This window comes from Manis javanica, chromosome 9 (assembly GCF_040802235.1).
Source record: "Manis javanica isolate MJ-LG chromosome 9, MJ_LKY, whole genome shotgun sequence".
Taxonomy (NCBI): domain Eukaryota; kingdom Metazoa; phylum Chordata; class Mammalia; order Pholidota; family Manidae; genus Manis; species Manis javanica.
In genome coordinates, this window is record NC_133164.1 from 91,197,296 (window position 1) to 91,210,037 (window position 12,742).

A 12,742-nucleotide genomic window follows, 5' to 3' on the forward strand; every position below is an offset into this window, starting at 1 on the left:
AACTAGACTAGGATCACTGTCAGAAACTCACCTGGCACCAGGAGCACCTGTACCTCTCCAGGTATGTGGGGACATAATACAGGGACAGTTCTCTAGGAGCTTTTTTGAGATGCTTTGCTTTCTTTAGGTCATTGTCCTTAATAGTAATTAATAAAATTTAAAATATGCATGCCCTTTGACCCAATAAGTTCCCTTGTAGAAATCCCATAAAAAATACTCAAACAAGTATGCAAAGATTTATACAAAATTATTCATTGCAATATTTTTATAAATATGAAAAGTGGGAGAGCATCCTAACTGTCCATAAAAGAGAGGTTGGTTAAATAAATGATGCTATATTCATGTAACAGTTTGGTGCAGGCATTAAAAAGTATAAACTATAGTTATTATCATGCCTTTCAAAAGTAAATGCTTAAAAAATGTTTGTTGATAATAGTGCTGAAGCTGTGGCAATGCAAAAAGATCGAGCACATCTCTTTTGGGGAATGTTTTTACTGGCTGTCATCAAGTCTTGATAACTTTTATACCTGTTGGCTTTATAATCCCATTTTGGGAAATTTATCCTAAAAAAGTGTCAAACAAGGGCAAGGGTTATGTGAATTAAGACCTTTATTGCAAGACTATTGATAACAGCAAAGAATCAGAAACTATTTACATGGCTTTGAAGGAGAACAGCTGAGTGCATCAACCCAGAGGAATCCCAGGCCATTGTGAAAATTGCAAGATCCAAGGATGAGGTAGTTTCTGTTAATAGACATGGAAGGATGTCCATTATATATTATGGAGTAATTTAAAAAAGAAGCCCAGTGGCCTCTCATGTCTCTGTAAGAGTGTTTTATATGTCATATGTAGTTGCACGCAGCTATATGCTGTGATCTGGAATGGTCTGCAGCACTTGCCCTAGCACAGACAGGGAGACCACTGCTGAGTGCTTTCTCCTTGAATTCCTAAAGCTTCTGTATTTGAATTATTTTTCAACAAACAGTAAACACATTTTTACAATACCACCTGATAAGAGTACCAGAAAGAAGCTTAAAAATTACACTGTTTTCAGAAAATTGTTTTCTTTGTATTGGTGTTTGAAAAGAGTGTCTGGAATATGTACTGGTTTCTGACAGTTTGGAAAAAATATTTTAAGAGATCCTTTTCACTGGTGTGACAGGATTTTTACTTCAGGTGTTATCTCTTGGGTGGCAGCTGGGGCCTGGGCCTGGGATTGGTGGGCGCTGGGGTCCTGGGGACATCCCTTCTGTGGGGCATGGAGGGTTCAGAGGGAGCCCAGCTGCGGAATCATGTTTCAGGCAGATAAGGTACAGGGTTCCATACACTGAGAGCCACACTGGCCTCTTGAGGACACAGTGCTCTGATCTTGGGGAAACCTGGTTCCATTTGGGGGTTCTTGTGTATAATATTGATAGTTTCCACTTTGGGGCATGATTGGGTATGAGGCCTGGGCTCAGCATCCCAGAAATAATTTCTGGAATACTCACAAAACCCAGCTAAGTTGCTAGATGAGGAAATGAGGCCTGGAGAGGTCACAGGTCTGCCAAGCATCACAGGGTCAGTAGTGGGCAGAGCTCCTGTAGCTGCTCATGAGGCTTGGGAATCTTTGGGAGCACAGTGAGGTTATATTTCTACTGGTTTAATGCCCACAGCCTTAATGTGAGTGCTAGGAACAGGCTAAGACATCCAGAGTTAGTTGAGTGTTTCTAATTTCAGTACACACTTTATATTTTGCTCATGAGTGAGCAGTTGAGAAAATGATTATGTGAAAATCAAATACCTTAGCACCTTTTACTGTACAGGAAAAGAATATGTATTGCCACTGCTGAGCTGTATACTTTTTTCATATGTGTTAACATATATGGGTGATTTTCTCACTATAAGGCAATTCATGCTCATGGCAGTCCATCCAGAATAGAAATTCTACCATATGGTATAACTCCTATTAATAAACTGTGTACTGTGTTTTATGTAATGTATGTATGCAAAATGCACACACACATACACAAATATGTACACACATATAATTTTGTTTTCTGCTTATTTCAATTATAAAAATCTTTACCATTTTATTTAAAGCCCTTTATAGATTAATTTTAATACTGGCATAATATTTATCATATAGGATTCTTCTCTATTATTTGATTTGAGAATACCAGATTCTTTCTATTATAAATAGTGTGAGAAATATCCTTGTATATGAATCTGTGCTTGTCTTCTGATTTGTTTCTTAGGTTAAATTCCTAGTGGTGAAATTGCTGGTTCAAAGGACATGGGCACACAGAAGTTTTATTTTGATGACTCTCACCGTGGCTCAGTGCTGGGTTTCTGGCTGTTTGTCTTCTCCAAGTTTGTCCTCCAACCATTTAGTTCTTTTCTTTCTGGGAGGATCCCCAGTATTTCCTGGGAACCACCTGAGATTCACAACCATTCTTCCCTTTCTCTACAAAGCCCTGAAGCAGCTACCTTTCAGCTGATAAATATGGATGGTTCCCCAGCAGCACTATGAAGAGATGCTACTTGCGGGCTCTTTGCAGTCGGTAGAGTCCCCGGCATTTCTGTGTCAGTCTGAAACTGGCTGGGAGGCAGCCTTTTACAACCAATCCTGGACAGATTCCTCCCAGCAGAGTGGGAGGGTTTGGTCACTTTCATGGCAATGCTTTCTTTTTCTTTTTCACTTCCCAGGTTTTGGGGCCTTGTCACAGATGTCAGATGATTTGCATCAACCAGAAAACTGGGCAACGAAACCAAGATGTTTTTCAAAAGCTTTCTGAGAGTCGAGAGAGAAAGGTAAGCATGTCTGCAAAATGTGACATCTGTGTTAAGATCCTGGCTCATTATCTACACCAGAACTAATCCCTAAGTGTGCTGAGTAATATTTAAAAGTGAGGGAATGTTTGAAGTATGGGATACTGTTAAGTTTCTGACCTCACTCGTGGCCCCATCTTATTTTTCCTTTCCACTCATTTCCTCACTCTTTTTTGGGGTCTTATTATGTATATTTTTGATGTTCTCAAATCTTGTTGAAGTGGTATGAGTATAAATAAGAAGTAAGTAAATAAGCAAAGTAATTCTATTGTCTCAATCATAATTTTCTTCACCACAGATCTCTCATGAGAGTAAAATGCCTTATGGTGAGTAGTAGCTGCATAGAAAAATTTAGTAAATTTCACTACACTGAGCCTATAAGTCTTCTTCTTGAAGGTTAAAATGACTAAAGTTGTTTTTGTGAATTCCAGATGATAAAAGCTGAACTTGTAACAGATTGGTATTGCTTAGCATCACTGTAATTCCCATGGATACAAATCTTTATTTATTTAAAAAATGTTTTGGAATACTTTGAGATTTACAGATAAATTGTAAAGATTGTATAGAGAGTGCCTGTGTTCACCCATATGTGCATAATCTTAAGTAATTAATTTGGCCCTAGCTTTGAGCCTGGGTCCTGGAACTTGGGGCTGACCAACTGATGTTATCACAGGAATGAACAGTTCTGGGGGCATGTCACAGACTCCAAAGGGCTCTTCCTGGCTTGCTTGCATTGATGGCAAACCTTGAGTATTCTTACACAACTCTTCATTTTCGACCTTCCATCTTTACTTTGGAGAATTTGGAGAACCTAACCTATACCATACATTGTCAAGGAGAACGCAGAATAATTTTACCATTAATTTCATAAAATGGTGCTTATGTAAGGGAACAGAGAGAAATCAGCCTGGCAGTGATAGAGGCCCATGGAGGAAGAAGGCCCTCCTGCAGGAAGCTCAGGGTATATGTGAAGGAGAAAAAAGCTTGGGTCCAGCAATAAAGAGTGGGGCTAACACCTTGGGATGAGGGAAAGGACACCTTAGAATGAGAATCCTTGGCATCTGACATTAGGATTCTTCTTTTTTCTAATACATTCTACTAAGTGACAAATAGGACATATCAAGTCCAGGTTTTAGTATCTGTCTTAAAAGATTTGACTTAATTTTAGTTAAACATTATTATTTACAAAATTGTTTCAACTGCTAAAATAATCTAGCTTGTTATTGTTGTTGCCATTTTGTCTACAGGTGAACTTTGGTGTGTATCTGATGCATATGTCTTTGGATTTATCTTCTCAATGTTTCCTGTCTGTGGGATCTCAGGTGTTCCCTGTGTTGAAAGAAAATGTGGAACTCCACAATTTACCTGCTTCTGAGAAACATCAGGATGTTACCTCCTAAAATTTTCCAGAACAAATTAAAATTGCCTGTTTACAACTATCTCAGCTCTTATTAAGATTGGTACATGGTTCATTAGAACTTGATCTTTGGAACAAGGAAGGTTCTTTTCCTCTTGGAGGTAAATAACACTTGCACAGGCTTCCTTTAACTCCTCCTTCTGCACAAGTGCCCTGGCCCTGCTCAAGAGGGCAGCTCCAAGGCCTCTGTGCTTTCCACTAGGCAAATTCAGCCCGAGTGCTGTGCTGACACCAGCAAGGTTTCCACATGTGTTGGAAGTATGATAGTTTGAATTAGAGGAGATTTTTAATGAGCCTCACTGGGAATATTGAACTTCCTCTATTTTTCCATTTTCCCATGTTGTTACTTTGTTTTTAGAAAGAATGTTTAGGTGCTTTTCAACCCCTTTGTACTGAGGAAGGTAGACTGTGCCCAGTAATGTTGAGGGAATGAGAATGTGCCCCTTTCCTCTCATGTACATGGAGGAGGTGAGTTTATATTTAGGGGTTTAATGTGGCTTATGGCCATATTCCTCAGGGGAGGTGCTGAGCAAAGGCACAGGCCAGCAGCCATTTTTTCTTACTTCCTATTCCTCTGCACCACTGCTCTTTCCCTTTGAGCTGATACACTGGGGATCTCTCCTAAGCCTGAAGTTACACTCAGTGATGGTGGTGGAATGGGAGCACCTTCCAATTGGATTGTTGCATTTGTCCAATAATTTCTCTACTCCAAACCCATGCCCACACTGCCCACAGCATCCTCCAAAGCCAGTGTTACCACTTCTCTCTGCTGCTCAATTGTTTGGCATATCAGGCTCAGGCTTCCCTGTATGATCTATTCAGAACCCTTGGTATTAGTGATCTGTTTCATTATCAAAGAGTAGGACACAGAAACCCAGACAAAATGGGGAAGCAGAGGAATATGTTTCAAACGAAAGAACAAAATAAGACACCAGAAAGAGGGCTAAATGAAACATATCACCAATCTTCTTGATAAACATTTCAAAGTAACAGTCATAAATATACTCACTGACCTGGGGAAAAGAATTGATAGTCTCAGTGAGAACTTTAACAAAGTTAGAAGATTTGAAAAAGAGCCACTCAGGATTGAAGAATACAATAACTGAAATGAAAAACACAATGGAGGGAATTAATTATTAGATTGCTGAAAGTAGAGGAGATCATCAGTGAGATGAAGTTATTAGGAAAACAGCAAAGCTGAGGAACAGAAAAACAATGTACAAACAAGAGAATGCTAAGAGAGCCATGTGACAACTCTACATAAAACAATATTCACATAATAGGAGTACCAGGAGGAGAAGAAAGAGACAAAGGAGTAGAAAGTCTCTTTGAGGATATAATTGTTTGAAAACTTATCCAGTTGGAAAAGGAAATAGACACTCAGCTCCTGGAAGTGCAGAGAGCTCCTAACAAAGTAACCATAGGAAGACAACACAAAACACAGAATAATTAAAATGACAAAGATTAAGGATAAAGAGGGTATTGAAAGCAGCTAGAGAAGGAAAAAAATTCTTATAAGGCAAACCCCATTAGGTATCAGCAGACTTCTCAGCAGAAACTTTACAGGCCAGAAGGGAGTGGCATGAAATATTTAATGTATTGAAACGAAAGCATCTCCCACCAAGAATCCTCTATCCAGCAAGGTGACCATTTAAGACTGAGGGAGAGATTAGAAGTATTCCAGTTAAATTAAAGCTGAAGGAATTCACCACTACTAAACCAGCCTTATAAGATATGTTAAAGGGACTTCTGTAGATGGAAATATTCTTAAGCCTAAATATTTTTCACCAGTGGGGAAAAAAAACACAGTAAAGGTAGTAGACCAATCACTTACCAAGCAAGTAGTAAGTTAAAAGCAAAAGCAGTAACAGCAACTATCTGTGACATCAGTCAAGGGATACACACACACACACACACACACACACACACACACACACACACACACACACACAAATTAGGGCACATTGTGATACATAAAGTGTGGAGCAGGAAGAAAAATTAAAAAGTAATGTTAGATTGTGTTTGAAATAGAGCAACGTAACATAGACTGTTACATATTTAGGAAACTATCCATGAACCTTGTAACCAAAAACCTAAAGCCTATAATAGATACACACAAAAAAGAAATCCAATCACAATCCTAAAGAAAACCATCAAATAACAAGAGTATACAAGGCAGAGGAACTATTAAAAAGAACAAAATTAATAAAATGGCAATAAATACCTACCTATGAATAACTACCTTAAGTGTAAATGGACTGAGTGCACCAATCAAAAGACACAAGGTGACAGAATGGATAAAAAAACAAAACCCATCTATAAGCTGCCTGCAAGAGAGTCATTTCAAAGCAAAAGACAGACTAAAAAGTGAAGGGATGGAAAAAGATATTTAATGCAAATAATAGAAAAGAACAGGAGTAGCAGTACTTATCATAGACAAAATAGACTTCAAAACACAAAAAGTAACAAGAGACAAAGAAGGACATTACATGATGATAAAGGGATTGATCAGTCCAAGAAGAGGATATAACAACTGGAAATACCTATGCACCCAACATAGGAGCACCTAAATATGTAAAACAAATACCAACAGAACTGAAGGGAGAAATAGACAATTCAATGATATTAGGGGACTTTACCACAAATTAACATTAATGGAAAGATCATCCAGACAGAAAATAAGGAAACAGAGGCACTGAACGATACATTAGATCAGATGGACTTAAAAGATATCTATAGAATATTCCACCCAAAAGCAACAGGATACACATTTTTCTCAAGTGCACATGGAATGTTCTTCAGAACAGGTCACATACCAGGCACAAAAAAGAGCCTCAATAATTTCAAGAAGGTTGAAACTATATCAAGGAACTTCTCATGCCACAATGGTATGAAACTACAACTAAATTACACAAAGAAAACAAAACAACCCACAAACACATGGAGGCTAAACAACATGCCTCTAAGTAATCAATGGATCAATGAATAAATCAAAGTAGAAATCCAGCAATACATGGACACAAATGAAAACAAAAATACATTTCAAAATATTTGGGACATTGTATATTAATGATACCAAAAAATAATAATAACCAGCTCAAGAAAAAAAAATATGTGGGATGCCACAAAGCAGCTCTGAAGGGAAAGTACATAGCAACAGGCCTACCTCAAGAAACAAGAGCAATCCCAAGTGAACAGTCTAAACTCACAACTAATGAAACTAGAGAAAGAAGAACAAACAAAACCCAAAGTACAAGGAGGGTCATAATAAAGATCAGAGCAGGAAGAAATAAAAGAAAAATCAATAGAAAAATATCAGTGAAACCAAGAGCTGGTTCTTTGAGAAGATAAATAAAACAGACAACCACTAGCCAGACTTATCAAGGAAAAAAAAGAGAGAGGACACAAACAAAATCAGAAACAAAAAAGGAATAGTCAGAATAGATATCACAGAAATACAAAGAATTATTGGAGAATACTATGAAAAATATGCCAATAAGTTGAACAACCTAGAAGAAATGGGCAAATTCCTAGAGAAGTAGAACCTTTCAAGACTGACCCAGGAAGAAGCAGAATCTGAACAGATCAATTATCAGCATTGAAATCGAATTGGTCATCACAAAACTCCTAACAAAAGTTCAGCACCAAATGTCTTCACAGCTGAAGTGTACCGAACATTTACAGAAGAGCTAATATGCATCCTTCTTTAGGTATTTCAAAAAGTGGGAAAAGAGGGAATACTGCTAAACTCATTCTATGAGGCCAGGATCATGCTAATGCCAAAAGAAGACAAAGACACTACCAAAAAAATTAAAATTATAGGCCAATATCCCTGAGGAACATATATGCAAAGGTTTTGAATGAAATATTACCGAACTGAATTAAAAAGTATGTCAAAAGGTTCATCCATCACAACCAAGTGGGATTTATTCCAGGGGTGCAAGGATGGCATAATATTCATCACTCAATCAATATCATGCACCACATTAAGAAAAAGAAGGGAAAAAACCATATGATCATCTCAAAAAATGTTGAAAACGCATTTAACAAAATTCACAATCCATTCATGATAAAAACTCTCAACAAAATGGGTATAGAGGGAACACACCTCAACATAATAAAGGGCATATATGACAAACCCACAGCAAACATCATACTGAATGGTGGAAAACTGAAAGCTTTTCCTCTAAGATCAGTAACAAAATAAGGATGGCTACTCACCACTTTTATTCAACATAATCCTGGAAGTCCTAGCATGGCAATCAGACAAGATAAAGAGATAAAAGGCATCAAAATTAATAAGGAATAAGTAAAATTGTCACTGTTTGCAGATGACACAATTATATATATAGAAAACTCTAAAGACTCCATCAAAAACTATTAGAACTAATAACTGGATTCTGCAAAATTGCAGACAAAAATCTGTTGCATTCCTATATACACAATGAACTAGCAGAAAAAAACTAGAAAACAATTCCATTTACAGCTGCATCAAAAAGAATAAAATACCTAGGAATAAACCTAACTGAGGAGGTGAAAGACCTGTACTCTGAAAACTAAGACATTCATGATAGAAATTTAAAAAGACACAAATAAATGGAAATCTATCCTGTGCTCATCGATAGGAAGAATTAAATATTATCAAAATGGCCATCCTACCCAAAGCAATTTACAGATTCAGTTCAATCCCTATCATAATACTAATGACATTTTAAAATAAATTAGAGCAAACAATCCTAAAGTTCATATGGAACCACAAAAGATCCTGACTAGCCAAAGCAATACTGAGAGAGAAGGACAAAGCTAGGAGTATTACATGCCTAGATTTCAACCTATATTACAAAGCAACAGTAATCAAAACTGTATGGTACTGGCACAAGAACAGAGCCATATGTCAGTGGAATAGAATAGAGAGCACAAATATAAACACAGATATATTGTCAATTAATATATCATAAAGGAGCCATGCATATACAGTGGGGAAAAGTCAGATCTTCAATAACTGGTGTTGGGAAAATGAAGCAGCTACATGCAAGACAATAAAACTGGATTATTGTCTAACTTCATACAAAAATGTAAACTTGAAATGGATCAAAGACCTGAATGGAAGTCATGACACCATAAAACTCATAGAAGAAAACATAGGCAAAAATCTCATGAACATAAGTATGAGCAATTTTTTTCCTGGACACATTTCCTCATCAAGTGAAACAAAAAATGAGCAAGTGGAACTACATCAAACTAAAGGGCTTTAGTACAGCAAAGGATGCAATCAGCAGAAGAAAAATGCAACCTACAGTATGGGAGAATATATTTAAACTATTTATCTGATAAGGGTTTAACATACAAAATATATAAAGAACTCATAAAACTCAACACCAAAAAACCTAAGTAACCCAATTAAAAATGGGCAGAGGTCCTGAACGAACATTTCTTCAAAGAAGAAATATGGAGGGCCAACAGACACATGAAAAAATGTCCTACATTGCTAATAATTAGGGAAATGCAAATCAAAACTATAAGGCGATATCACCTCACACCAGTCAGAATGGCCACTATCCAAAAAACAAGAAATAACAAGCATTGGTGAGGATGTGGAGAAAAGGGAATGCTCCTACTGTTGGTGGGAATGTAAATTGGTACAACCACTGTGGAAATCAGTATGGATGTTCCTCAAAAAACCAAAAATAGAAATATCATATGACCTAGTAATTCCACTTCTAGTAATTTACCCAAAGAAAACAAAATCCCTGATTCAAAAAAATAAACACACCCCTATGATTTCTGCAGCATTATTTACAATAGCCAAGGTATGGAAGCAACCTAAGTGTCCATCAGTAGATGAACGGATAAAGAGAGGTGGTACATATACATGATAGAATATTACTCAGCCATAAAAAAGAAAGAAATCCTGCCATTTGTGACAGCATGGATGGACCTAGAGGGTATTATGCTAAGTGAAATAAGCCAGATAGAGAAAGACTAATACCATATGAATTCACTTATTTGTGGACTCTAAAAACAAAACAAAACAAAATGAACAGAACAGCAGGAACCTCACAAAAACTGAGAAGTGATGGGTAGTTACCGTGTAGGTTTAGATATGTGTGTGTGTGTGTGAGGGGGATAAAGAGTCACAAAAATCTCAATCATACCATAAGTTGGTCATGGGGTTGGAAGTGCAGTATGGAGAATATAGCCAATGAATCTGTAATATCTTTCTATGTTTACAGATAGTAACTGTACTAGTTGGAGTGAGGATCTAATAAAGTATGTAACTGTTGAATCACTGTGTTGTATACTTGAAACCAATATAATATTGTATATCAACTATACTTGAATAAAAAGCACTTAAAAAACAAAAAATATGTCAGTGCCTCCCTGACTAGAGACCTACTTGGAAGGGGGCTTTGTGGTAGCTATTTCAAAGCTCTGCTTTAGTCAGATAAAGAATTAGACTAGCATGAGACTTCTCAAAAGCAACATATAAAACAAGGCAATGATAAAGCAGAATTTTTAAACACAGGGAAATAAATTGTGTAGCAAAGATTTCCTTCCTCACTGTGTTCGTATTTTCCTTTAAATCCCTGGGCACCTTGAAAGATGGTGGCTTGAGAGGTGATACAGAGATCTCCTCCTAAAACCACATATAATACAAAAATATAATACAACTAACTTGAAAGAGGAACAGGAAAGAGGGCTGCACCAGACTACATACACCTGGAGAAAAGAGTGGACCTCACAGAATAGGGTAACGCACCAAAGCTGTGACCTGGTGGCACCCAAGCCCTTCCCCAAGCCCATCTCACTGGCAGGAAGAATAGAAACAGAGCAGGGAGGGAATGGAGGCCTGTGGCTGCTGAACACCTAGCCCTAGAGATCTGCTCTGAGAGCATGAACCTACATTGCATGGTGCTCTGGTGACTAGTGTTGTTGGAAAGCTAAGACAGGCGGAATACCTGGAGAGATGGAGAATCCAGCTCATTGTGGAAAACAGGAATTCATTTCCGTTGAAGCTGGGCAGGCAGTCTGAAAGACTTCCTAACAGTGAGAGGGTTGCTAAAGGGGCAAGGATTGCACAGAGCTTACTGCTCAGGAAAAAGGACAGGTAGATAAAATTGTTCAGGTGCACTCTGCCCATAAGGTTGGGAACTAAATGATCCTCAGGTGCTCCATCCTCCTGGATGGCTATGCAGCTCCAAGGCCCCCCACCATGATATGCAGCCTGCTGTGTCTTCCCCACACTGGCTAGCCATTACCTGGCTCGAAAACAAGCAGCCCCTGCCCTGGCATCAGGCCAGCCAGAGGGAAGCCCCACCTACAGCAGCTACAAACACAAACCACAGAGGCTTACATCTGTGTGTTTGTCCACTGGTTCAGGCAGTGCAGACAGGCATAACAGCTGGGAAACAGGAAACAGCTCTTTCCACCCCCAGGCAGCAGCACCATTCCCCTGTGACCGAAAATATTGCTCCAGGGGCTGAGCAGCTCCAGAGAGTAGAGCTTTTGGGCATTAGAGGGCACCAAATACAAATATGAAATGTCAAAGGAAACTGGTTCAAAACAAAATCTCAACACCAGAGAAAGGACTGAGACTGAATTAATAAATCTTCCTGAAAGAGATTTTAAAACAAAAATCATAAACATGCCTATACTGTTCATATTTTTAAACAATGTGCATGTATTAAACTTGTTATTTTAAAAAAAAGAGATGGATTGGTGGGAGGATAAAGGGATGGATGAATGGATAAATATATGATTACACAGATAGAGTAAATTGTTAATTGTAGAAAAAAATCATAAGCATGCTCATGGAGGTACAGGAAAATATTCAAGAACTCAGGAACGAATTAAGGATGGAGATCCAATCATTGAAGAGCACAAAGGCGGGTATTAAAAGCAGATTAGATATGGTGGGGGGATGATAAATGAAACAGAAACTGGGGAACAGGAATACAAAGAAGCTGAGGCACAGAGAGAAAAAAGGATCTCTAGGAATGAAAGAATACTGAGAGAACTGTGTGACCAATCCAAACAGAACAATATTCATATTATAGGGGTACCAGAAGAAGAAGAGAGAGAAAAAGGGATAGAAAGTGTCCTTGAGGAAATAATTTCTAAAAACTTCCCCAATGTGGGGAAGGAGATAGTCTGTCAGGCCATGGAGGTGCACAGATCTCCCAACACAAGGGACCCAAGGAGGACAACACCAAGACATATAATAATTAAAATGGCAAAGATCAAGGATAAGGACAGACTGTTAAGAGCAGCCAGAGACAGAAATAAGATCACATACAAAGGAAAGCACATCAGGCTATCATCAGACTTCTCAGCAGAAACGTTACAGGCCAGAGGGAGTGGCCTGATGTATCTAATGCAATGAAGCAGAAGGGACTTGAACCAAGAATACTTTATCTGGCAAGATTACCATTTAAATTTGAAAGAGGGATTAAACAATTTCCAGATAAGCAAAAGCTGAGAGAATTTAGTTCCCACAAACCATCTCTACAGTCT

The 12,742-nt window shown here is 38.0% G+C and overlaps 1 protein-coding gene across 7 annotated transcripts in view; it reads left to right on the forward strand.

Moving 5' to 3' along the window:
• Positions 1-4,250, forward strand: part of MOCOS (molybdenum cofactor sulfurase) — a 58,309-nt gene extending 54,059 nt beyond the window's left edge. For 5 of the 7 annotated variants that reach the window (XM_073212916.1, XM_017665778.3, XM_017665777.3 and 2 more), the window contains 2 exons: positions 2,689-2,793; positions 4,059-4,250. In XM_073212916.1, the coding sequence (XP_073069017.1) occupies positions 2,689-2,777 (89 nt within the window). In that variant the 3' untranslated portion in view covers positions 2,778-2,793; positions 4,059-4,250. Of the gene's footprint in view, positions 1-2,688; positions 2,794-4,058 lie in introns of those variants that run through there. The other 2 variants (XR_001853886.3, XR_012121197.1) reach the window with 1 other exon arrangement.
• Positions 4,251-12,742: the final 8,492 nt, after the last annotated feature.